This window comes from Naegleria fowleri (genome assembly GCF_008403515.1).
Source record: "Naegleria fowleri strain ATCC 30894 chromosome Unknown tig41, whole genome shotgun sequence".
In the NCBI taxonomy this organism is placed as follows: Eukaryota; Heterolobosea; class Eutetramitea; order Acrasida; family Naegleriidae; genus Naegleria; species Naegleria fowleri.
This window is the reverse complement of record NW_025407973.1, coordinates 385,155-410,420: the sequence shown is the minus strand read 5'-3', so window position 1 is coordinate 410,420 and position 25,266 is coordinate 385,155. Positions and strand designations below refer to the sequence as shown.

Here is a 25,266-nt window from a genome sequence, read left to right as displayed (position 1 = left end):
GTTCATATGAGAATGCAAATGCCAAGAACACGAATCTGATTTGAACGCCCTGCTCTTTTTCTCTTTTTTCCGTTGCAAATATATTTTGGAAACGAATGCGACATGCGCTTCCACGTCGAATGCTCAATTACAAAAAATAATAACAATGAATCCAGAGTAGTAGGTGTCCGTTATTTTTGACGACTCGTTGAACCAACACTTCTTTCGTATTGGTGGATGATTATTATTGTTGATGATTGTATCATTAACCGGATACTCATAATTATCAAATTTAACCAACATAGCGATTATTTGTTCAAGTTGCTTTTGATTGGTACGTTTTGGCCGTTCCATCACGGAATTTTTAATCATCATGATGATGCTGAATTCAATTTAAATAGGTGATTCTGGTGTTGGAAAGAGTTGCCTTCTTCTTCGTTTTGCTGTATGTTTAACTCTCTCATTATTGGATTTTGATGAATCATCATTATTACCAAAACAACAACCACAACAAATTATTCAAACAACACTTTGTATGATTTAATGATGGCGGTTATTTCTTGAATAACACAAACAACAAATTGAAACGAAATTTGACTGCTCTTCAATAACCATCACCACACAACAATTTCCAATACTGTAGGACGACACCTACACTGATAGTTATATCAGCACCATTGGTGTTGATTTCAAGATCCGTACCATTGAGTTGGATGGAAAGACCATAAAGTTGCAAATTTGGGATACGTAAGTAACAGCAAAGATCGTTAAGAGATCTTTACAATCACATTCAACTCAACCATCGATATATTTCCATTAGTGCTGGCCAAGAACGATTCAGAACAATGTAAGTATTTTCGTAGTTTAATATTATCTTTTACACTTGTTTCTGTTTAACAGTGTACGTACACTTTGCAGTTCATATCACCCTAATATCGAATTATGTGAAATCTGATGATTTTTATTGGATATCATGTTTTGTCACCAATATTTTCGAATGGTCAAACCAATTATTGTTGTTGTCGTCTGCGATGATTATATATCATTGTGCATTCCGATATGACAATAGACATCAAGTTACTACAGAGGAGCCCACGGTATTATTATTGTTTATGACGTGACTGATCAAGACTCATTCTCCAATGTCAAGCAATGGCTCAGCGAAATTGATCGTTATGCATCCGACAATGTGAACAAGTTGTTGGTCGGTAACAAATGTGACCTCACCTCAAAGAAGCAAGTTGATCGTAGCACTGCTGAGGAATTTGCCAAGTCATTGAACATTCCTTTCCTTGAAACAAGTGCCAAGAACTCTACTAACGTAGAACAAGCTTTCATGACAATGGCAGCTGAAATTAAGAACAGACTTGCAAGTCAACCAATCACAACACAACCAACAATGTCACACGGAATTACTCCTGGAGCTCCATCCAAGCCAGCATCAAGTGGTGGAGGATGTTGTGGATAAAATCATGTAGACTATCGAGTCACGTTTTGTAGAACAATATTAAAGCTGTACAGAGAGTAAACCAATCGATTGTTATGCTTTTGTTTCCAAAAAATCTCATTCTGGGGTGCTCAAGTACGAACCTTATTATCTAAAGTCAAAATGTTGGGTTTTTGTGATGTTTATTCATTATCGCGTGATCTCTTCTTCGAAAGAATAATCAAAATTCTCACGAAAATAGCAATGAAATTGATGAAAAGTTGAAGCGCCATTCGAACAAGATCTTCATCTCCAGCATGACAGCGTTCTATGATGATTTGAGTGTCGTAAACCACATATCCACAAAACATCAGCAAACCACCATATACTGAAATTACTTCATACAATGCAAATGTTCCAAAAATCAGAGAGAAAAACAGAGTCCACACTGTCAACGAGAGGAAGCTCGAGAGAGTTGCTCCAATGAATAGCATGCTTCTTCGTTTGGAGAAGTGAGCAGCGACTGAGAAACAACTAAAAATCAAAGTTGTTCCCACCAAGGCATAGAGCGGAATCCATGGATCAATGTCTGTAATTATAAGACTTATCAGAGGTCCTAATTGAAAACCAAAGCTCAAACCAAGAGCCAACAACCCAGCCATCGAGCTTGTAAAGTTCACATAAATTATCAACCCAATCGAAACAAGACTATACAAAATAGAAGGTTGCAAGTTGTAAAAGACAGAAACTGCGCTTCCGAATGTGGCACAAAGAACAGAGGCAGCCAGTAACATGTAAACTCCTCTCAATTGTTTCCGAACATTGGATTCAATTCCCGAAAAATTGCCAATAATATTCCAATCCACATCCGTTGGATAGAATGATCCAGGAATTTTCAATTTGTTAATTTCTCTTTCCTGCTGTGCCTCGAGATCATCGAGATTGTTTTTAAATTGAGAATATTGATCGTCATTCATGTTCCTTCCATTAAGTTCCTCAATCGGAATAGTCATTGTGTGAGAAATAGTACTTGCAGTTTCATTATTGGTCGTGGTTGGATTTTCTTGTTCGCTAATTCTTGTTGGTATCATGAATTGTTCCGACTTTGTGGATGTGTTTGAGATCACAGGTTCGTGGTGAACCATTTTTTTATCTTGCGGAGTAACATTTGAGGAGTGACATATTCGGAAATTCTATTAAGGGGGACATGCTGAATACTCGAAATTCATTGTGGTTTGATATGGGGACAAACTAGTCAACGAATGGAATTTCTTGATGAGTTGGGAGTACCTATAGATCTTGGTGATCAACACGAAAATAGATCCAACTAATAATTATAGGATTTGGCGCCAAATGACTGTGCAGCCGAATGGAAAAAAATACACCGATTTGAGATTCCCTTACATCAACTAGTTTTTATCGAATTGTATCAAAACAAGTCTTTTTCATATTTTATATATAAAACTATCATCATCATGGGACAAATATTAGACAAACCTGTAACCGAGAAAACAACACATGTGGGCAGGAACGGATATGTCCAATTTGCGTGTAGTAGTATGCAAGGTTTCCGTTTGTCCATGGAAGATAGACACAACTTTTATACGGAATTACCTCGCTTTGCTCCTCCCAAAATACAACAAGCAGTGGAGAGTGGAGAGGTGCATTTATCGTTTTTTGCAGTTTTTGACGGTCATTCGGGTAGGTTATGATGACTGAATCAAGCAAGTCAATTTTTGGAAAATCGTTGTATTGAAAAACTTGTTATTCTTTATTTATCTTTTTTATCAAATCCGATCCACCACAATTAAATTGGATTCATTTCAACAGGGGATACTTGCGCCGAGTTTCTCTCAAAGAATCTATTTAAACTCGTTCTTAATGAAGAAGTAGAAAACAATCCAAATATTACAGCTTGGAGTCTTTTAAATTCGGACCAAAATATTGAACAAGGATTTATGAGAACAGATGCAGAATTTGATAAATCATGTGCCGGAGTGGACGACAGTGGTTCCACAGCGACCACCTTAACTGTGAAGAGAATTGGAAAAGACAAGTTAGAAGTTATTTGTGCTAACACTGGGGATTCTCGAACAATAATGCATTACAAAGGAAAAACAGAACCGTTGAGCTATGACCACAAACCACATGTCAACAGTGAAAAAACTAGAATTGCAAAAGCAAAATCCTATGTGGAATTTGGAAGAGTAAATGGAACCCTGGCTGTTTCAAGAGCTTTTGGAGACTTGACCTACAAGAAGTATGATAAACTGCCTCCAGAAGAGCAAGCAGTCATTCCACTACCAGAAATTAAGAGAGTAATTCTTGATTTAAATGACACGAGTGAATATAATTTTGCAATGTTGGCATGTGACGGTGTTTGGGATGTTATGTCCAATGCTGATGCCACCAACTTTGTGTTACAGCGATTGTTGGAGCAAAAGAATGGTACATACAAGCGATTGACATATCCAGGAGACCCTCCTCAACCTCCAAGTGATCATTCACACGATGCCCCAGAAAATCATTCATCTACCTCAGGTTTCAAGTTTGATCTTGGTTCAATCTGTGAGGATGTCCTCGATCATGCAGTGAGAGGGCTTGACAGTAAGGACAATGTCTCAGTTATTATTATTCTCTTCCAAAAGGATGACGATTATGTACCGCCACAACAATCTTTTAATCTTCCTCCAAATCATTTTGCTGCCTCAATGCAATAAATTGTACATAGTAATAATCATGGTCAACTCGTGTTATTTTGAATTCATAATAATTTGTATTTGTGAATTTCCTAGAACAGTTCTCTGAAATGCAATAATGGATGATGAACTTATCATAATTAATGTGTGAACCATTCATAATACACATTTCATTCTAGTAGTACTAGACTGCGCTACAAATCTTTGTTCATCATTGACAATTTGGTCATTCTATCAATTTCTTTGATGATGATGACTTAAATGCAATTACAACCATTTAAATTTTGGATAAATAACACAAACAGCCTTTCCACGAATTAAACCCATTGGAATTGGTCCATACATGTTAGAATCAACACTCGACACGGCATTATCTCCTTCGACCCACACATGACCTTTCGGAATGTATTTCCCACTTGCTGCATGACCATCAGTATCCCTTCTCGAAGGCTGATACACTTGTCCTGGAAGAGCTTTTACTCTTTTAATTGCAGTTGTTCGTGGCTCCTCGGGCGAAACAAATACAACAATATCATTGATGTCGAGTTCATTCTTATGGTCTTTGACTCGTTTAATTAAAATCCAATCCCGACTAATGGATGATGATTTACGAGAAGAGGCTGGACCTGTCAGACCCCATTCCGAGTTGAGTGTTGGTTTCATGGAGGCTCCATTCACACATCCAAACCAATATCTATCAAATATAAAACAAGAAGCTCCATAAAGCGTGGACGCGATGAAGAGTGTCGGATATAAAACTCCCTTCACTCGCTGCAGCATTTTTTTGATTGCAACATTTATGAAAGAAACGAAATTGTGTTCAATTTCTTTACTTTCTGATAAAAACTTTTCCTAAAATCCAAGTGAAATGCAAAACAGGAATTAAGCAACATAATTGATGAGCATAATATCCATTCGATGAATGGAAAGTATCATCGAATGGTTTAAAATTTTTCACATTAATTTCCATAATTTTTGATGAATTATCATTTGAACAGACTTTTACATGATTATACATCCAAATAAAGTGTGTTAAATTAGCTCCAAAAGAAATATTTAAATATTGTTTCTTATTTAGAGATGATGTAGATGCCACAAATGACACATTGGCATGTCCAGATCCACCACCTTGCGTACGTTCAATATTATTTTGATTAAAATGTTTAATTGACTCAATTTGAGTGTTATTAAATTCTTCTGAATGATCATTAAATTGTTTAATAAAATTTTCAGTTAAAACATCTGTTCGTTGTGGATTCCGATATAATTGATACGAAGATACAAGAGGGAGAGACAGAGTGATAGCAAATGGCAAAAGTATTCGTTTCATTTTTTTGTAACATCAATAGCTGCCCGCATATGGCCGAGTGGTTTTTCTGGAACTGTGGCAGCCAACTGGTCCAGCGTTCGAATCCCAGGGGTTGCTGCTGTTATCGTGAGCAGTTTAAACACCTTTACTTCCGGGGTGCCTGCTAGGAAGTCACTACGTATCTTACGTTCGGCTTGTAAATATTGTACATAAAACCATCGAACAACGTTTATCATCGAATAAACCCATCCCTGAATTTTTTTGTAACATAAATGGATTGGATTGAAAGAGCTCCATCTCGACTTTCAAGTATTGAAGATGATGATTTCCAATCACTAAACCGTACGCTCCATTAATTGAAGTACACTGAGAATCATTTTGCATTTCCGACTTGTCTTCAATTTCTCTCTTTAAATCTATCATTGATTTTCAATCAAATAAAAATGCACAAAGAACATGTTTCTGCTCTCTCTTCGAACACTACCCCAGATCCGAACAAGAATTTCCCTTCTTCATCATCATCAGAAGTAAATAAGAACAGCCAACATTCAGAGAGAGTTCGTTTTGAGGAGAGGAATGATCATCATCATTCGGAACACAATGAAATTTCACCTATTAATGTGGTTATTTCAAGTGCTTTGGCTGGATGCTTGGCAAGAATAACGTTACATCCGTTGGATACTATTAAATCGAGAATGTATGTGTAGAGTTTAGTTTCGTTTGCTGATCATTGTTTTTCAAATTATTTTGTCTTACTTTTGAAAACATCATCTCAAACAATTCTTCTATTCCGTAAATTGTTTATTATTATGAATATATGAATAATTGATGGATGAATGCAAGATAGGCAAGTGCAAATTACAAATCCTGAGCTTATTTCCAAATTACCTTCTGTATTATTTGAAGGAGGAATTTCCGCTGTGAAAAGTGCAGAGGCTGCCAATGTTCATACCTACAGAAATACATTGCATGCCATTCAATCCATAGCTAAATATGAGGGAATTCGAGGATTTTATAAAGGTCTGGGAGCTTCATTAATATTTACTGGACCTGCCATTACTTTATATCTCACTTCTTATGAATTTTGTAAGAATCGTTTAATCAATTTTGGACATTCCTTCAAGAATGATTCATTTTTGTCAAGGACATTAGGAGGAGAAACTGTACTTGTACATTTAGTGAGCGGATTATTTGCAGAAAGTGTGAGCTGTATATTTTGGGTTCCTCATGATGTCTTGAAAGAGAGATTACAAGGTACGTGAGTAGAAGATGACATTAGTAGAAATAATTGAAAATATTTTGCTTGGGACCCATGGTGATATTTGAAATCAACATGTATATAGTTCAGAGAGGAAATCAACTCACTCTCTCTCAATTAATGAAGATTGTGAAAAACGATGGATTTTTTCAGCTTTATAAGGGCTATTGGATTACTCTTGGATCGTTTGGGCCATTTAGTGCTATATATTTTCTGACCTATGAGAAAGCAAAGGACTTTTTTCAACAGCGTCAAACAACAGGAACTCCTCTTCCATTTTCGTTAATTTTGTTGAGTGGTGCAATAGGGGCTGGATTGGGATCGTTTTGTACATTACCGTTAGATGTTATTGTATGTAATTGTTGTTTACAAGTTAATCCATTTACTTAACATTGTCTCATCCAGAAAACTCGATTTCAAGTACAGAGAAGAACCAAACGTGTTTATTCGGAGAACGATATCATGTTTTACAAAAATTTTGTGGATGCAGCTCGAAAGATTGCATTGTACGAAGGACCAAAGGCATTTTGGAAAGGTTTTACCAGTCGAATTATTTATGCTGCACCTAACTCTGCCTTAATTATGGCCTTATGTAAGTACGATTTTGACAATGGTTTAGAGTGACATTGGATTTCTTAGTTGAATTTTTTAAGAAAGAATTTGATTTTATTAAATAGCGAATAGATAAAACATTCATTCAGATTAGATTATCAGATTATAAACTACTCTTCTTCAATGACATGGGTTATTCAAGCTCATTGAGAATAAATTGTTGAGATGCTTTAGCATGTACAGTCATTAATTATTCGTCTTCCTCTTCTTCTTCATCCTCGTCTTCCTCTTCTTCAATTCTTTCTTGCAACATTTCTCGTAGTGCCTGATTAGTTTGTTTTTCTAAGAAATCCATTTGATCCTTGATGTGTCTCTTTAGATCTTCATTAAGTTTTCTTGGCTTTAACAAATTCAAATCACTGTTATCTTCTTCACCTTCCAACATTTTATCCAATGAAGCCAAGCTCTGTAGCTTTGCTGCTTCCTCAAGTAAGCCTGAAATTTGATCACGAAGAATCACTTCTGTGGCTTCAATAGGAGATGCAAAATATTTAGATGTTTTTTCGCGTGGATCTAGAGTTGCGTAGTGTCTCTTTTTGTATCGTTTAAGTTTGTAATCCGTTGGATCATAATTTCGGAATATTAATCGAGGGCGATCGTTGGATTTTGTGCCTTCTTGCTCCTGTTCAAGTTCCTCTTCTTCCTCATCAATCGCTTCTATAATTTCATCATTATTCCCAAGTAAATCCTCATCATCTTGCATGTAATTTTCAATTAATTCCGTTAATTGCTCCGACTCCTTTCCGATCAGCTCCTTCCCATAATTTTTCTTGATAGTTTCAATTAATCGTTTATCCAATTCCTTGAACGCATTATCTTTCATTATCGTTTCATCAACTCGTGGTTCTTGATTTTCTTCTTCCGATGAGGTATGAGAAGAGCCGAGCAACTCTTGCTTTTCATTTTTCATCATTTTTTTTATTTCAAATTTATTTCACTAGAGATTACCAGTTCAAACATGGCCAACATGCATCAACGACATATACACTAGAGATTACCAGTCCCTCTAGGAATTGATCAAGGAAGATGTTTTGTAAACTTCTGTGGATTTTTAGGTAATTTGTAGTGGAACTTTCACCAATTCACATCAAAGTTTAACAAAGATTGGAGTTAATAATAATTTGTTTTAATTTATATATTTTGATCACGTGATCAACAACTACATAAATTGTGTGAATCATGATGATGACTTTGAAACACCCAGACAAGATTGAATTTCTTTTTCTTGTTCCATTAATAATTATTTAAAATCCTTCTGCCAATTCAAAGTCATAGTGTTGAGCGTGTGTGATCGTTGTGGCCTTTGCTGCAGCAGCTGCCTTCATCTTGAATGCCACAAATCCAATCACACCTGCAGCCACAGCAGCAACTCCTCCAATGACCACAATTGGAACAATAACGGCAGCAGCGACCGCTCCACCATTACCACCTCCATCTTCTGTCTTTTTATCGTTCACGGAAACACTGTCCAAAATTAAGGAATTAAGAGATGAAACTTTGTCTGAAATTTTCACATTTGTGGCTGTGTCTGTGAATTCGACGAATGCAGTCAAAGTACCATTCGAGTCGTAGGATGGAACTAGGAATTCTAACTTGGAAGTAGACATGTCCTTATTGATGGTTGTAACTAGATTTCCATTCAATTGCAAAGTAAATTTAGCACTCACAGTTCGACCTGCTGACAAGTAATACGTGGAGAATTGAGCATCGTTAATGCTTAATTGAAGAGAAGCTTGAGAATTTTGAACTTGTCCTTTGGTAGTGTTAAATTGCAAAGAGATTGAAGAAAGGTATAACAATTGACAATTTGATCCCACATATCCAGAATTGCATGAGCATTGATCACTATCCACACATTTTCCATTTCCTGAACAAACACTCGAGGATGAATTCAACACATTGTAACACTTGTGTAATTGACATTCCAAACCATCGTATTTCAAAGGACAGACACAAGTATTGTTCAAAAGACAAGTACCTCGACCTGAGCAAGCTTGTTCTGAAGGAGTTCGTCCATAACAAATTGGAGTTGAACAATCAGAACCAGTCCATCCTGAATGACATGAACAATCTCCTGGTGTTTGACAGGTACCATTTCCATAATTACACACTTGTGACGTGTTGGCTAATTGACCAGCACACATAGGTACTTGACACTTGTTTCCATACCATCCAGAGCTGCATGAACACACATCTGGAGAGCTACAAGTACCATGTCCTGAGCAGACGGTGGAGGTTTCATTGGATGGAATTCCATTACATTTTGGATATTGACAGTAAGGTCCAGCATAATTGGAATTGCAACGACAAACATCAATCTCATCACATGAACCATGTCCACTACAAACATTGGTCTCAATGGAGAGAATTCCATTGCATTTGGCAAGTTCACAAAATGGACCTCCATATCCAGCATGACATCGGCAAGTGTCAACATCATCACATGATCCTCTTCCACTACACACTGTCGTTTCGTTTTGCAAAGTGCCATTACATTTTGGATATTGACAAATTGGACCTCCCCAATTCGACGAGCAGACACATTGATTCACACCTTGACAAGTACCATGATTGGAGCAAACAGTTGAAGTTTCGTTCGAAGGAATGTCATTACATTTTGGATATTGACAGTAGGGTCCTGTATAATTCAAGTCACATCTACAGACATCAACATCGTCACAAGAACCATGTCCACTACAAACTGTTGATGTTTCGTTTTGCAAAATACCATTACATTTTGGATATTGACAGAATGGACCTCCCCAGTTTGCAGAACATCGACAAACATTGACATCATCACATGAACCATGTCCATTACAAACCAATGCGGTTTCGTTTTGCAAAGTACCATTACATTTGACAAATTCACAGAATTGTCCTCCATATCCATTATTACACACACAAAGATCAAACGATTGACATTGTCCCTTTCCACTGCATACTGAAGTTTCGTTGGCTAAGGTTCCATTGCACTTGGCGAGTTCACAATATTTACCTCCGTATCCAGAATTGCAAACACAAACATCGACATTGCTGCATGAACCATGTCCACTGCAAACCGTAGAGGTTTCATTGGCCAGAGTTCCATTGCATTTAGCAAGCTCACAAAATTGGCCACCAAATCCTTCACTGCAAACACAAACGTCGACGTTGTTGCATGATCCACGACCACTGCATACTGTTGATGTTTCATTAGCCAAAGTTCCATTGCATTTAGCGAGTTCACAAAATTCTCCACCAAATCCAGTTCTACAGGCGCATACATTGACATCATTGCAGGAACCATGTCCACTGCAGACTGTCGATGTCTCATTGGCTAAAGTTCCATTACAAAATGCGAGTTCACAAAATACTCCTCCAAATCCATGATTACAAACACAAACATCCACATCATTGCATGATCCACGTCCGCTGCAGACAATAAATGTCTCATTTGAAATCGTTTTGTTACATTTAGCGAGTTCACAGAATTTTCCTCCAAAATTATCGTTACAGACACAAACATCCACATGGTTGCATGATCCACGGCCACTGCAAACCGTTGATGTTTCATTAGCTAAGGTTCCATTACATTTAGCGAGTTCACAAAATTGACCACCAAATCCGTCACTACAAACACAAACGTTCACATCATTGCATGAACCTCTTCCACTGCAAACAGTGGATGTTTCGTTTGCCAGAGTACCATTGCATTTTGCCAATTCACAGAATGGACCTCCATATCCTTCGTGACAGACACATACGTCCACACCATTGCAAGACCCACGACCACTGCATACTGTTGAAGTTTCATTGGCCAGAGTTCCATTACATTTGGCGAGTTCACAATATTTACCTCCGTATCCAGAATTGCAAACACAAACATTGACGTCATTACACGATCCTCTTCCACTGCAAACCATTGAAGTTTCGTTTGCTAAGGTACCATTGCAAAATGCGAGTTCACAAAATTGACCACCATATCCATTTTGACAAACGCACACATCCACATGGTTGCAAGATCCACGGCCACTACACACGGACAAAGTTTCATTCGACAAAGTTCCATTGCATTTTGCCAATTCACACCATTGTCCACCAAATCCATTGTTGCAAACACAAGTATCAATATCATTGCAGGATCCTCTTCCACTGCAAACAATGGAGGTTTCATTGGCGAGAGTACCATTACACTTGGCGAGTTCACAGAATTTTCCTCCATATCTTTCATTGCAAACACATGTGTCTACATCATTACAGGATCCACGACCACTACAGACGACTGAAGTTTCATTAGCTAAGGTTCCATTGCACTTGGCAAGTTCACAAAATTGACCACCAAATTCAACATGGCAGACACAGACGTCCAAATTGTTGCAAGATCCACGTCCAAAGCATACACTTGAAGTTTCGTTTGCCAAAGTTCCATTACATTTTGCCAATTCACAAAATTGACCACCAAATCCAGAGTTACAAACACAGACATTGACATCATTGCAAGATCCTCTTCCACTGCAAACTATCGATGTTTCATTGGCCAAAGTACCATTGCACTTGGCAAACTCACAAAATTCACCACCAAATCCATTGTTGCAAACACAAGTATTAAGGTCATTACAAGATCCACGACCGCTACAAACAGTAGAAGTTTCATTAGCTAAGGTTCCATTGCACTTGGCGAGTTCACAATATTGACCACCAAATCCAACATGGCAAACACAAATGTCAATGCCATTACATGAACCTCTTCCGCTGCAAACACTCAATGTTTCATTGGCCAAAGTTCCATTACATTTAGCGAGTTCACAAAATTGACCACCAAATCCTTCACTACAAACACAAACGTCGACGTTGTTGCATGAACCTCTTCCGCTGCACACCATGGATGTTTCATTGGCCAAAGTTCCATTGCATTTTGCCAATTCACAAAATTCTCCACCATAGCCTTCGTGACAGACACACACATTCAACTCGTTACAGGAGCCACGGGCACTGCAAACAGTTGATGTTTCATTGGCCAAAGTTCCATTACACTTGGCAAACTCACAATATTGACCACCAAATCCAGAGTTACAAACGCATAGATTCACATCATTACATGAACCTCTTCCACTGCAAACTATCGATGTTTCATTGGCCAAAGTACCATTGCACTTGGCTAATTCACAAAATTCACCACCGAATCCATTGTTGCAAACGCAAGTATTAAGGTCATTACAAGATCCACGACCGCTACAAACAGTAGAAGTTTCATTAGCTAAGGTTCCATTGCACTTGGCGAGTTCACAGAATTTTCCACCAAAACCATTGTTACAGACACAAACATCAACGTCATTACAGGAACCTCTTCCGGTGCAAATACTCAACGTCTCGTTTGCCAAAGTACCATTACATTTTGCCAATTCACAGAATTGACCTCCGTATCCTACGGAGCAAGCACAGACATTCACGTCATTGCAAGATCCTCTTCCACTACACACCGTTTCATTAGCAAGAATATTGTTACATGTGGCGAGTTCACAGAATTTTCCTCCGTAACCATTGTTACAGACACAAACATCAACTTCGTTACAAGAGCCATGACCACTACACACACTTGAAGTTTCATTTGCTAAAGTTCCATTGCAAGTGGCTAATTCGCAATATTGACCACCAAATCCAGAGTTACAAACACAGACATTGACATCATTGCAAGATCCTCTTCCACTACAAACCACTGAGGTTTCGTTTGCTAAGGTACCATTACATTTAGCGATTTGACAAAATTGACCACCGTATCCGTTATTGCAGAGGCAAACATCCACGTCGTTGCATGATCCACGTCCACTGCATACCGTTGACGTTTCATTGGCGAGAGTTTCATTACATTTAGCCAATTCACAGAATTTTCCACCATAGCCATTGTTGCAAATACAAGTATCGACATTATTGCAGGGTCCTCTTCCATTGCACACAACTGAAGTTTCATTGGACAATATGCCATTACATTTTGCCAGTTCACAAAATTCTCCTCCATAACCTTCATGGCAGACGCAAACATTAATTTCATTACAAGAGCCACGACCAGCACACACGGTGGAAGTTTCATTAGCCAAAGCTCCATTGCATTTAGCAAATTCACAGAATTTTCCTCCATAACCATCATGACAGACACATGTGTCTACCTCATTGCAAGAACCATGAGAGTTGCAAACCACTGAGGTTTCATTGGCCAAAGTTCCATTACATTTAGCGAGTTCACAAAATTGGCCATCAAATCCTTCACTACAAACACAAACGTCGACGTTGTTGCATGAACCTCTTCCGCTGCACACCATGGATGTTTCATTGGCCAAAGTTCCATTGCATTTTGCCAATTCACAAAATTCTCCACCATAGCCTTCGTGACAGACACACACATTCAACTCGTTACAGGAGCCACGGGCACTGCAAACAGTTGATGTTTCATTGGCCAAAGTACCATTGCACTTGGCGAGTTGGCAAAATTGTCCTCCAAAGCCATCGACGCAATTACAAGTATCGACTTCATTGCATGATCCTCTACCATTGCAAACTGTTGTTGTTTCATTAGCAAGAATACCATTACATTTGGCAAGTTGACAGAATTGACCACCGAATCCATTATTACAGACACAGGCGTCCACATCGTTACATGATCCTCTTCCACTACAAACAGTTGTCGTTTCATTTGAAAGAATATTGTAGCATTTGGCAAGTTCACAAAATGGACCTCCATATCCAGCATGACATCGACAAGTGTCAACATCATCACATGATCCTCTTCCACTACACACTGTTGAAGTTTCATTGGAAAGAATATTGTTGCATTTGACTAAATCACAGAATTTTCCACCATAACCATTGTTGCAGAGACAAACATCAACATCGTTGCAAGAGCCGCGACCATTACAAACCGTTGAGGGATTATCTGCCAATATACCATTACATCTTGCTAATTGACACTGGTTGCCGCCATAATTAGTGCTGCATACGCACCTGTCAACATCAGTACATTCTCCACGACCATTACAAACATTATTAGTGTCGTTCGCATAATATCCATAACACATAGGAATTGAACAATTCAATCCACCATGAGTGAGGTCACATTGACAGAAATTTGGTGCAATACATGCTCCATTTCCGTTACAGACCTTGCTGTCGTTTTGAGGGAGACCATAACATACAGGTACACAAACAGAGTTGGTGCTATCAAAAACATAACCACTCTCACAATAATCCAAAGAAATTTTACGAATCAGATTGTTTCCAGTGTCAGCAATGAAAATTGATTTTCCATCCGATGACACGGCAATACCTTCAGGTGAGCTCAGGGTTGCTCCTAAAGCGGAACCATCTCCTGATGTTCCAGATCCAGCGACTGTGGAAATTTTTTGGGTATTTGCATGAATGATATACACTCGAGAGCTGGTAGAGAGATAGACATCTCCATTAGGTGCCACAGAGACAGCAAGTGGACCAACAAGATCCACCAACGAAGGATCAGCATTCGCAACGTTTTGTTCATTTGTTGAAGATCCTATTTGTAAACACCAGCACGATCACCAATTAGAAAGTGCCAAAATTTTGTTAACACGTTGCAAATAATGGTATGAGCGACAAATTCACGAAATTCATATTTGTTTCTACTACTTACCACTTCCTGCAAAAGTAGTGCTTGCCGATTGGAAGAGTTTTCTAATTCTATTGTTGGTCTTGTCTGCCACATATAGAATGGGATTTGCATCATTCGTTGTAGCAACACCCACTGGGTTGTTAAATTGAACAGCAGCTGGATCAGCCGAGAAATCAGCATCTTGATATCCTGCAGTGCCAGTTGAACCAGCGTAGACATTGTACACATTGGATGTCCACTTGTCAATCACTTGATTACCACTATCTGCTACATAGAGATCGCCTCCGATCATTGACAAGCCAGATGGGTTGAAATTAGCATCACTGGTTTTGTCATGAATAGTTTGGACTACACCATTTGCCACACTTGTCACTCGACCATTGTCAGCAAAATAAATGACATCTCCGTTGACCGAATCTTGTTTCACAAAAATTCCAGTGGGAGTGTCGACGGCTGGTGAGAGGGAGGAAGTATCAAAAGTCGAAATTGAATAAGTACCAGTGTTCGAGTCAAAACTGAGTTTACGAATTTGATTATTACCCTTTTCTGTAAAGTAAATAACACCATCAGACCCAATACTAATTCCTGAAGGACCATTCAACACGACGGAAGTTGCGTCGCTGGCACCTGTGTTGCCACCACCTGCGATGGTTGTGATTGAATATTTGGGAGGGATTGTTGTCGCAAGAACAAATTGAATATTGAGAGAGTGGGTGTTGATGATGAAGACGATGAGGATTGATAAAAGCATCATGACCCAAAAGCTCGAAGTGAAGGAAGGAACTCGAGCGTGTCCTTGTTGTGGTTGGGAATGAGTCATGACTCGAGGAAATGAAAAGAGGGAGAAGCCAGTAGTGCTAATTCTACTATTGCTGCTCGTGGTCACCAGTGTCATCTTTTTCACAAAATTGTGTGTGTTGTGAAAGATAGTGCCAGTGCAGTTGATTTTTTTTTGCAGTTGTCACTTGTCTAAGTGAATCACGTTGCTAAATTTGTGCAACAGCACCAAACCCTTCCTTCATGGGTGCAAGGTGACAAGTGGAGGAACACTTTGTACCGAATCTCACAGAAACGAAACAAATTTGCAATCCTTTTTCAGACTTCACACAAGTTTCTTGTTCCTATTGTTCAGTTACAGTCTGTTCCTCCACTCAGTGAACAAAATCAAACGCCCTCTGTACTCGGAGGGTGGTGGTAGTTGTTGATCTACGTGGTAGACTGTTGCATTCTTCTCGTCTCCTTCACTGCGGTTTCATTGATTCCAACTGAATGAACTTCATCAACAGTTGTTGTCTTTTATGGTTTAAAATCCGAAGTTTCCTAATCCCATCTTCTCTTCATGTCTAAAAGAAACAACTGAATTCCATATTGTGGATGCGTGATGATGGTGCTTTCACTATTTCCCGATTATACATGTCCCGGAACGGAAATCGAACTGGACATAAAACCACATGAAGAAACCCTATTCAGACAAGAGAGCATTCTCAGAAGAAAAAATTACTGTTAAGTTGTGACATGGGCCCATCTCTCATATATGAAACTGAACTTGGTAAGGGCGGACGACATGAATGTTGGTGATCAATGCACAACATGCCAAACATGTAAAAGAAATCATCTTCTTAGTGCTCTCAATCATTCGTGAACGAATGAAAAGCAAAGACGAAGAAGGCGTAAAAAATATCAACGATGGTCATCTCTCTCATTCTTCTCTCTAATTAAAATAAAAAAAGACTCATCGCCAATTTTCTCTGGTCTGAACATTAGATTATTCGTTCATCAATTAATTCCAGTCCTTCTTTTTAGAAACTTTCAAGATGGTCCTGTATAAGGAAGATCATCGAGCAAGGTTTAAGCATTTGTATAATAACCAGAATTATTCTGATTTTACGGTGGTTCTGGTCCAGTTGAATAAGCGAATTCGGGTTTGGAAAGGAATACTCTCTGTTCATAGCAACATGTTTCGAGAGTTGTTCAATCCCTATGAAGAAGAAATTGCTTGTGAATCGGAGTCTTGTCAGGAATCTCTACAACGGTTCGATCTTGATGAACACAATTTGATTTATGAAGAGATCTCGTCTACTTTGCCCAGTACGAGCACATCATCACGAAACGGCGTACTTAACCCACATCAAGATGAATTGGAGCACGGTAGTCCTAGACATCGGCCACCCTCGACGCTTAATCATTCAATGATCGACGAATGGATCGTCAACCACCAACCCGAAGAGGAAGCCTTGTTGCAACTCCTCGAGTTCTTTTATACGGGAGAGCTGACCTACAGTATTCAACAGGCTCTGAATCTTCTTGTAGTAGCTCAGAAATATCTCGTTCAAGGAAACTTGATTGAAAGTATTCAAGTGGAGCTTGAGACCAATATCAAACCTTCCAACTGTTTTGTTATTTTCAAAGAACTACTAGCTCTCAACACTCCACTGGACCCATTTCTTGAACGAATACTCCACACATGCGTCTCGGAAATGAGTAAGAACTTGGATACCATTTTGACCTCCAATAAGAGTGAATTATTGAACTTTTCTCCATCCACTTTGACGACCTTTTTAAAGGCAGCGACCAAGATCAAGTATGGGCTTCGCTGTGATGGAAAGAAGTTGTTGAGATTTATTATTGATTGGCTCATGGAAGATGTTGACAATCGAAAGACTTTTATGCCCGAAATTAAATCACTGGAAGCCCAAATTAATTACCAATTCAAATACTGATTTCATCTGCATCCATTGTAACACTAACTAACCCACTTGTAATTTGTACAATATTAAGATCTACTCAAGACCTTCACTAGCTTCAAGGGTTTTGTTTTATTGATGAACAGGTTGAACCAAAGACAGTACGCATGCATTAAAAAACAGATTTTTAAAAGTACAATTCACGGAACGAAACAGAATTACAATCTTAGAAATATTGAACATTAATTTGCTGAGCTGCCTTCACATTTTGACCGACAAATTGACTTCCAATGAATGCATTCTCCTCCTTCTCCAAACGTTGTCTTCTCATGGTCTTTCGAGGAGCAGCCTGATAAGTGTTGTAAAATCGTTTCAAATCTCGATCCACTTCCATCACTGCAGCAATATTTCCACAACGATTACAATAATTTGGAGCTGACCAAATTGTCGAGAGTTTGCCATCCCAAATCACTTGATATCCATCCATACATAATTGATGTGAACGAACAATGTGGTCAATCTTGTTAAGATTCATAAATTCATTGGTAATTTTTTGTGAAAAGATGAATCCTGCTCCTCTTGTGTTAATTCCAAAATCCAGCGAACTCGAAGAAGAGATTCCAAAGTCGTCATCATCATTCATGGGATCAGACCATAAGAGGTCAGTAATTGGACCTTCCTCTGGAATATCCTTAAATCGTTCTAATACACGGATTTGATCAAGAGTGGCGATCGAAGGTGACAAACCTCCATGAACGCAAAAGAGTGAATCATCGACCAAGGCACACACAGTCAAATAATCCATCATGTCTGTGAAATATTTCCATACATTGACATTTCCATACTTCATGGTACATTCTTCGTAGAAGCCATAGATTTGAGTAATTGGTCTTGATTCGTGATTTCCTGTTGCAATTTGTTTTTGTTGTTGTTGTGGTCATGGTGTATGAATTTCAATTAATTCCGATTTTTCGTAATGATGATGAATAATTTAAAATTCATAAATTTTGAATATGTTTCATCATAATAACACCACAAAATTCATCATATGCCATATGTATTTTATCAAATAATTTTTGAAATGCCAGTTGTCACCCTATCATCACTTACCTCTCAACAATGTTATTCTCTCTGGATATCTCAATTTATAACAAGTCAACAATGATATAGTTTCAACCGATTGATTTCCTCGATTCACATAATCTCCCAAAAACAAATAATTGGTATCGGGAATTTTACCAGCCACTCTAAATAATTCTTTGAGATCAGGAAATTGACCATGAATGTTGCCAACGATGGTGACTGGAGATTTGACACGTTGAACGTTGGCTTCATCGATGAGAATTTCTTTAACTTTTTCACAGACAAACTTGATTTCGAATTCTGTGAGAAGACGTCCAGCTTCGAGTTTTTCAATGCAACGATTCACGTCAACGACTGATGACATTTTTTGAGATGTGTGAGAATAGAGTGAATCATTATTAATTGTTAAATTCAAAAGTACATATGAAAGAGTTTGAATTACATGTACATTAATTACATTTAGTGTTTCAAGAAACTCTTTTTAAATAAATATTAAAAAGAATAAGGAACCTCTCTGAACATAATTGGTTTTCGGATGCCTATGTATATGAGAATACTCATCAAACCAATAAACCTTACAATTCTCCACCAATCAATCAAATCTTAGCCATTTCTATCCAGACATTTAAAATGCCAAAAGTCAAAAAAAAAATCTACCTTTGGCTGGTAGTTATCACCAATATCCACACGCCGCTGAATTACGTGACGTGTTGTTGAGCCTTGCTGTTCTCCTCCTTGAAATTTCCATCGTATTTCATTCATTGCAGAGAGAATTCATCCACCAAAACTTTGAATTTTCAATTTCTTCACTCCAAAATCATCATCATTTGGGACTTATATGTCCTCTCCAACAGCAGTCGTATCATCATCTCCAAAAACAACAACAAAAAGTACATCTAATATTTACAATAATATTAATAATTCTAATAACACAACAAATACCTGTTTTGGTACTTCATCAACAAGTTTTATTATTTCTCCTCGTGGTGGCGGTGGAATTGGTCCAAAACTTGCTGCTCGTTTAACTCTTTATCAATCTTCAATTTCTTCTTCTTCGAGTTCTTCATCCTCTCCTGTTGCTTCATTATCACCTTTAGGTGTTGCTTCATCATCATCATCACTCTCTTCAACACAACCATCACCAAGAACACTCGAATTAATTAGTGTCTTTGAGAGTCAAAACAAGAATAACGATACAAGTAAGAACAGCAGCATATCCAAAACAACAACACTACCGGTAGTAACTCCAATTAGTGTGAAAAAAGTTAATTCCACATTATCACCAGGAAGAAAGGAAGATTTCAATAGTGACAAGTCGACAAGCACGAGAAATCTCTCAAAAAGTACACCAACTGTTAGCAGTACCAATCATTCACCATTATTCTCATCATCATTGAGTCATAATCATTCGAATCGCAAGTCACCAAATATTTCTCAAAAAACAACAAATTTGGAAACAAACAAAAAACAAATCAATCCACAAGGAATGAGTGCAACATCGGATTCTGCCACTGCCACCACCACCAGTACTACTGGTCAGCAATCACAACAACAACAAAATGGAGAAAAGAAATTGACTTCTGGAATTGCTTCCAGAATGGCATTGTTCAATCAAGCACCACCTTCTTCAACCAATGCCACTTCTCCAAGAGGAGTTTCACCAAGTAGTGAATCATCCAATGTGTTGAAGGAAAAAAAGAACGTTTTTGAGACTTCTCAACAACAATCACAAACCACAAGTAATACCACCAGCAATGTTGTTCCTACTGCTACTACTGGTAGTGTTGGTTCAATTAAGGATCGATTTTCACAATTCGAAAAGAAGAATACGGAGGAAAAGACATCTCCAAACACATCAAGTGGACCAAAGTGGAAACCAAAGACTGAAAATGCAAAATCTGCATCTTCGACTCCTCCTCTTTCAGCAAGCACACCCACTGTTGTGACAAACTCTCCAAATGTGACTGTCACTGTTGCAACTCCGACTGAAAAAACACAAAGTAATGACGACAAATCATCATCCACTCCACCAGTCACTACAAGCATAGAGTCAAAACCTTCTCCTTCTTTCGGCAGCAGCAAAAATAACTCCTCACCACCAAAGGACAAACAACAATCTGAAAAGACAGACACTAAGGAAACATCAAAGAGTGTCAACACTCCACCAAGTGCCAACATTGGCTCCACAAGTTCGCCAACCCCAACACCCGGCACTACTTCTCTTTCAACAAACACCGTTTCAACTTCTTCCACCACGAGCTCAACAATTACGACTTCTGGTGGTGTGAAATCGAAATTTTCCATGTTTGAGAAAAAGGAACCATCGAATGAACCTCCACCAAAACCATCCACTGAAAACTTGAGACGTGGAAGCGTTTTATCAAGATATTCTGAAGTAATTAATAAGAGTGAGAACAAAGCTGAAAATACTGCCACAACAACCACAACCACCACCAGTACTACTACGACTCCAAACAAACAAGCTGCTGAAAGTGCTACCAATGCCTCAACGGAAACCAAAGTTGCAAATCCCACAAGTACAACTTCAAGCAACTCAGATCCCAACAAATCGGTGGCAAGTGAAATTGGTGGTGTGAAATCAAAGTTCGCCATGTTTGAGAAAAAGGAACCATCGAATGACCCTCCAAAGCCATCCTCCTCAACAGTCACCTCAACATCCGAAAAGGCGACTACTACTGGCGAATTAACAAACAAGGTCATTACTGAAAATACAACACCAAGTAAGGCATCAAGTGTAGGAACCAAGACAACAAATGCTTCACCATCAACCACAGAACCTTCTTCAAAGGTGTCACCAATCACACCAAGTACCAACACTTCCTCTTATTCGAAAGGCACTGACAATGGAAGTACAAAGCCAGTTTCACCATCAGAGAAGATCAATAGCAGCCTGAAGACTGAAACATCTCCAGCAGCAGAAACGAGCACTTCTTCAACAAACACTTCCACAAGCTCAACAACAACTGCTGCTACTGGTAGTGTGAAATCCAAATTTGCCATGTTTGAAAAGAAGGAACCAAGTAGTACGACTGAAACTTCCAAATCTGCCACCACTCCTTCTGCCACCACAACAGCAAATTCTTCCAACACAATAAGCTCAACAACAACTGGTTGTGTGAAATCTAAATTTGCCATGTTTGAGAAAAAGACAGCAGAGGAGACCTCAACCGCAAAAAGCACCTCGTCTGTGGAAAAGAAGAATGTTGATTCCAACACAACAGTTGAAAAAGTATTCAATGAAACCAACAAGCCATCATCAGGAATTGAACCAAAGTTCGAGAATAAGGAAGTTAAAACCGAAACCACTACTCGGGTGGATTCTAAACCAACCACCACTTCTACTCCTACTGCAAGTAGCACGGAGGTCAACAATAAGGCCTCTCCATCCACACCATCTACCAATAATTCCACTTCCACCGTTTCCACTACAACAGGAAGTGGTGTGAAATCGAAATTTGCCATGTTTGAAAAGAAGGACACAGACAAGACTCCAGAAACCAATAAGCCATTGACTTTTGAAGCCTCCACAAGTAGTAACATTAGTGGTAGTAGTGGCAATACTACTCACACGCCAGGTGGAAGTGGTGTGAAATCCAAATTTGCCATGTTCGAAAAGAAGACAGACGATTCCACCACCACCACAACAACATCCACACCTCAAAAACAACCCAGTGTTCAAGAAAAGCTTTCCAAATTCTCGTCCAGTGCTGCTACTACTAATAACAGCAGCAACAACAGCACTTCATCCACAAACTCTACTCCTTCCACACCCTCTTCAGAAAGTGGAGGTGTCCCCAAGGGACTTTCCGTCTCTGAAAAGTTAGCCAAGTTGAAGCAAAACTCGGTGGGATCTCCTCCTTTCGGAATGATGGGAATGCCCAAGAAGGATTATTCTTCTTCTTCTTCGTTGAGTTCAGGGCAAACAACTGAACCAACAACATCTCCTCCCATGTTTGGTGGAGCTTTCATGATGGGAGGAGGAACACCTCCAACACCCAAGAGAGAACACGTTCCCGATGCAACTGGACATGAAAGAAAACACCACGGTACGCTCTCTTGTGATGCAGTCATGACAAGAGCAAAGGCTCCAGCTTCCAATCGAAGAAAAACTGTTTTAAAGAAGAGTATTGATAGTGCTGAGAATACACGAAGGACCATTGCTGCTATATATTTGGATGGAGATGAGCAAAATCAAGACACAGATCGTGTGGCTGCCTATGCTGAATATTAGAGAGAGCATTATCCTTTTCCGAACAATTATGTAGCTATGAGAGAATATGTATTAATCAAAATTTCATGTGGGTGGATGGTACAACACCTGTATACAGCAACACTGCCAATTGTTCAACTATGTATATTGGTAGAATAATATATAATGACAACAACAAATTGTTATTTAATTATTATTATTATTATTCATAGCAGTACAATTCTTCAATGAGTTATAAGGAGAGCAATTAGATTTACATTATGTAGGGCCTAAGGCTTAATCGATGATGAACCATTTCTTTTTACAATTTGAAAATAGATGATCATCGATCTCTCTGTTACAATGAAACGTATCATGATGACTACTCTTCACTTTCCTCATAATCTTCACCTTCTTCCCATTCGCCTTCATCGTATTCTCCTTCTTCATAACCTTCACCTTCTTCCTCACCACCGCCTTCTTCAGTTTCTTCTTCAGTCCTGTTAGCCACCACCACAGTGGAAGCTCCATGAAGTTGTTCCAACACGCTAGCATCATGTTCAATCAATTCCTTATCTAACACACCGTCCTCAGTGTTCACATAAACCATCGTTTCATCTCCTGGTTTTCCATAATTGAATTTTCCTCCTCCTTGTTTTTTCTGATTGGTCACAAATCGGTGAGGTCTTCGATCGTGTTCATTCGAAACTGTGCGATGCTTTTTGTGTTGTTTTCCAAGATCTTTTGGCTTGGGAAGCATGACATTGATTTCATCCATCTTGTTTGAAAATGTTGTTTTCTTTGAAAAATCAAGCGTTAGAGAAATGCTTATTTACAAATGTGAAGCTTTTTTAGTTTTTAAATTGCGATTTGTTGCATCGCCTTTTAATACTCTTGCCACCTGTGTCGAATGCTTTTTGACAAGCAGCAAAATAAATTCGTGTTTTTTCCTTTTTAGAAATAAGTTAAAAAAGGCAATTTTGATAAACCTGCTGGTTGTCAGAGAACGCAAGTTTTCTACTTTTGTTCGGTAAGGGAGCACCCGTTGTATCTTCCTTCTTCTCTTATCCTTTCCAAAGAAAACACATGTTCAGGCCCACACGTGTTAAATTCAACATCATCAATCGACAAACTGGAGGTGGTGACTCTACTACTGTTTCGCTGAAGTTTCGAGTAGACAGAAGCAATTTTTTACTGTGTTCCTGCAAAAACTCGATTAAAAAACCAACCGAAAAAAAATGTACCCACATCCAATAGCAACACCCGCTACAAAGAGAAAAGTCACAGAAACAGACAAGATCATGGAAGCCATTGATAACACTGATCAACAAGCAGACACAAGTGTTGTCGACAGTAAAAACGCTCGCACCATCAAGGAATACAAGAAAAAGTACGAGCTATATGAGAAGTATTGCGAAAAACACCTTACACCATCATCAAGAACTATGTTGAGTGTATTCCGGACACAAAAAGGGACGTGAGATTTTGGCCAAGAATTAATGGATCCACTATTTATAGATCTAGAATTGGAAAAGACACACTTTCCAAAGATATGAAGTCCTTTTTATTGGAGAACAAGCATTGTCTACCATCAGACGTGCAATATGAAATTGATAAGAAAGGAACTTTGGAGAATTCTAAAATAGGTATTGATAGATATACTGGACACTTTTACCAGAAGAACCTCAACAACAATTTTAGCAAGTTGCAACGGAATCACTCAATCCGATATTAAAAGACACGGTAATTGGAAGAGCAATTCCGTACCAGACAGATATCAAGCAGTCAATGCAAACACAGCAACCAAAACTGCCCTCAAAATTGGTGAAAAACTTGTTGAAACAACAAACATCCAACAAAAGCAGAGGGTCAGTTTGAAAATACAAAAATTAATCCATGCAAAATGTTCACAAATTGAATGTTTAACAATTGCACAATAAACTTTTAATTCACTGCAAAATCATTTTAGCCTTGTTGGATTTTTTCTTGATCTTTTTTTTGGAATGAAGGATTTTGTGAAATATTTGGGAGCTGTGGTATTTCTTTGATTGTCATATTCATTCCATTATAATGGTCTGTTAAAGGAATATCTGGAAGAGAGAAACCTCGAACTTCATCAGAAGCATGCAATATAAGAAATATACAATATTCACCTTGGCAAAATTGTTTAACGGTCGCATGTGGGTATTTGCCTCTTATTACAGAGAATAATAGTTCTTCATAATTGGTGGTAATACAACTTGACTTGAAATTGGGATGATGAGTAGCGAGATGAATGAAACTATTTAGAGTATACAAATATTTTTCGTTTTCTTGGAATAATTTGTCAAGTTTTTGAATTGGGTTCTTAATTGCGTGAGCTTCTTTGCAACATGTTTATCATTATCATTA

General features: G+C 38.4%; 13 protein-coding genes across 13 annotated transcripts; 6 read left to right on the top strand and 7 right to left on the bottom strand.

Moving 5' to 3' along the window:
- Positions 1-145: 145 nt before the first annotated feature.
- On the top strand, positions 146-1,447 carry FDP41_004875 (uncharacterized protein; the record flags this gene model as incomplete). Its single annotated transcript, XM_044708337.1, has 6 exons — positions 146-159; positions 285-313; positions 381-424; positions 623-726; positions 800-826; positions 1,057-1,447. 6 exons carry the CDS (start codon positions 146-148, stop codon positions 1,445-1,447), a joined length of 609 nt encoding a protein of 202 aa, XP_044560913.1.
- Positions 1,448-1,608: 161 nt separating this feature from the next.
- On the bottom strand, positions 1,609-2,550 carry FDP41_004874 (uncharacterized protein; the record flags this gene model as incomplete). The annotated part of the gene is made up of 1 exon (XM_044708336.1): positions 1,609-2,550. One exon carries the CDS (start codon positions 2,548-2,550, stop codon positions 1,609-1,611), a length of 942 nt encoding a protein of 313 aa, XP_044560912.1.
- Positions 2,551-2,880: 330 nt separating this feature from the next.
- FDP41_004873 (uncharacterized protein) lies at positions 2,881-4,125 on the top strand (the record flags this gene model as incomplete). The annotated part of the gene is made up of 2 exons (XM_044708335.1): positions 2,881-3,106; positions 3,236-4,125. 2 exons carry the CDS (start codon positions 2,881-2,883, stop codon positions 4,123-4,125), a joined length of 1,116 nt encoding a protein of 371 aa, XP_044560911.1.
- A 246-nt stretch (positions 4,126-4,371) lies between these two features.
- Positions 4,372-4,884, bottom strand: FDP41_004872 (uncharacterized protein; the record flags this gene model as incomplete). Its single annotated transcript, XM_044708334.1, has 1 exon — positions 4,372-4,884. One exon carries the CDS (start codon positions 4,882-4,884, stop codon positions 4,372-4,374), a length of 513 nt encoding a protein of 170 aa, XP_044560910.1.
- Positions 4,885-4,933: 49 nt separating this feature from the next.
- FDP41_004871 (uncharacterized protein) lies at positions 4,934-5,434 on the bottom strand (the record flags this gene model as incomplete). The annotated part of the gene is made up of 1 exon (XM_044708333.1): positions 4,934-5,434. One exon carries the CDS (start codon positions 5,432-5,434, stop codon positions 4,934-4,936), a length of 501 nt encoding a protein of 166 aa, XP_044560909.1.
- Positions 5,435-5,856: 422 nt separating this feature from the next.
- On the top strand, positions 5,857-7,348 carry FDP41_004870 (uncharacterized protein; the record flags this gene model as incomplete). Its single annotated transcript, XM_044708332.1, has 5 exons — positions 5,857-6,110; positions 6,261-6,667; positions 6,757-7,022; positions 7,077-7,263; positions 7,311-7,348. The coding sequence occupies 5 exons, from the start codon at positions 5,857-5,859 to the stop codon at positions 7,346-7,348; spliced, it is 1,152 nt and encodes a 383-aa protein (XP_044560908.1).
- A 125-nt stretch (positions 7,349-7,473) lies between these two features.
- Positions 7,474-8,196, bottom strand: FDP41_004869 (uncharacterized protein; the record flags this gene model as incomplete). The annotated part of the gene is made up of 1 exon (XM_044708330.1): positions 7,474-8,196. The coding sequence occupies one exon, from the start codon at positions 8,194-8,196 to the stop codon at positions 7,474-7,476; it is 723 nt and encodes a 240-aa protein (XP_044560907.1).
- Positions 8,197-8,527: 331 nt separating this feature from the next.
- Positions 8,528-15,793, bottom strand: FDP41_004868 (uncharacterized protein; the record flags this gene model as incomplete). The annotated part of the gene is made up of 2 exons (XM_044708329.1): positions 8,528-14,802; positions 14,920-15,793. The coding sequence occupies 2 exons, from the start codon at positions 15,791-15,793 to the stop codon at positions 8,528-8,530; spliced, it is 7,149 nt and encodes a 2,382-aa protein (XP_044560906.1).
- A 1,060-nt stretch (positions 15,794-16,853) lies between these two features.
- On the top strand, positions 16,854-17,618 carry FDP41_004867 (uncharacterized protein; the record flags this gene model as incomplete). The annotated part of the gene is made up of 1 exon (XM_044708328.1): positions 16,854-17,618. The coding sequence occupies one exon, from the start codon at positions 16,854-16,856 to the stop codon at positions 17,616-17,618; it is 765 nt and encodes a 254-aa protein (XP_044560905.1).
- A 190-nt stretch (positions 17,619-17,808) lies between these two features.
- FDP41_004866 (uncharacterized protein) lies at positions 17,809-19,029 on the bottom strand (the record flags this gene model as incomplete). The annotated part of the gene is made up of 2 exons (XM_044708327.1): positions 17,809-18,488; positions 18,693-19,029. The coding sequence occupies 2 exons, from the start codon at positions 19,027-19,029 to the stop codon at positions 17,809-17,811; spliced, it is 1,017 nt and encodes a 338-aa protein (XP_044560904.1).
- Positions 19,030-19,503: 474 nt separating this feature from the next.
- On the top strand, positions 19,504-22,917 carry FDP41_004865 (uncharacterized protein; the record flags this gene model as incomplete). The annotated part of the gene is made up of 1 exon (XM_044708326.1): positions 19,504-22,917. One exon carries the CDS (start codon positions 19,504-19,506, stop codon positions 22,915-22,917), a length of 3,414 nt encoding a protein of 1,137 aa, XP_044560903.1.
- Positions 22,918-23,257: 340 nt separating this feature from the next.
- FDP41_004864 (uncharacterized protein) lies at positions 23,258-23,653 on the bottom strand (the record flags this gene model as incomplete). The annotated part of the gene is made up of 1 exon (XM_044708325.1): positions 23,258-23,653. One exon carries the CDS (start codon positions 23,651-23,653, stop codon positions 23,258-23,260), a length of 396 nt encoding a protein of 131 aa, XP_044560902.1.
- A 460-nt stretch (positions 23,654-24,113) lies between these two features.
- On the top strand, positions 24,114-24,610 carry FDP41_004863 (uncharacterized protein; the record flags this gene model as incomplete). The annotated part of the gene is made up of 2 exons (XM_044708324.1): positions 24,114-24,283; positions 24,349-24,610. The coding sequence occupies 2 exons, from the start codon at positions 24,114-24,116 to the stop codon at positions 24,608-24,610; spliced, it is 432 nt and encodes a 143-aa protein (XP_044560901.1).
- Between the last annotated feature and the right edge of the window lie 656 nt (positions 24,611-25,266).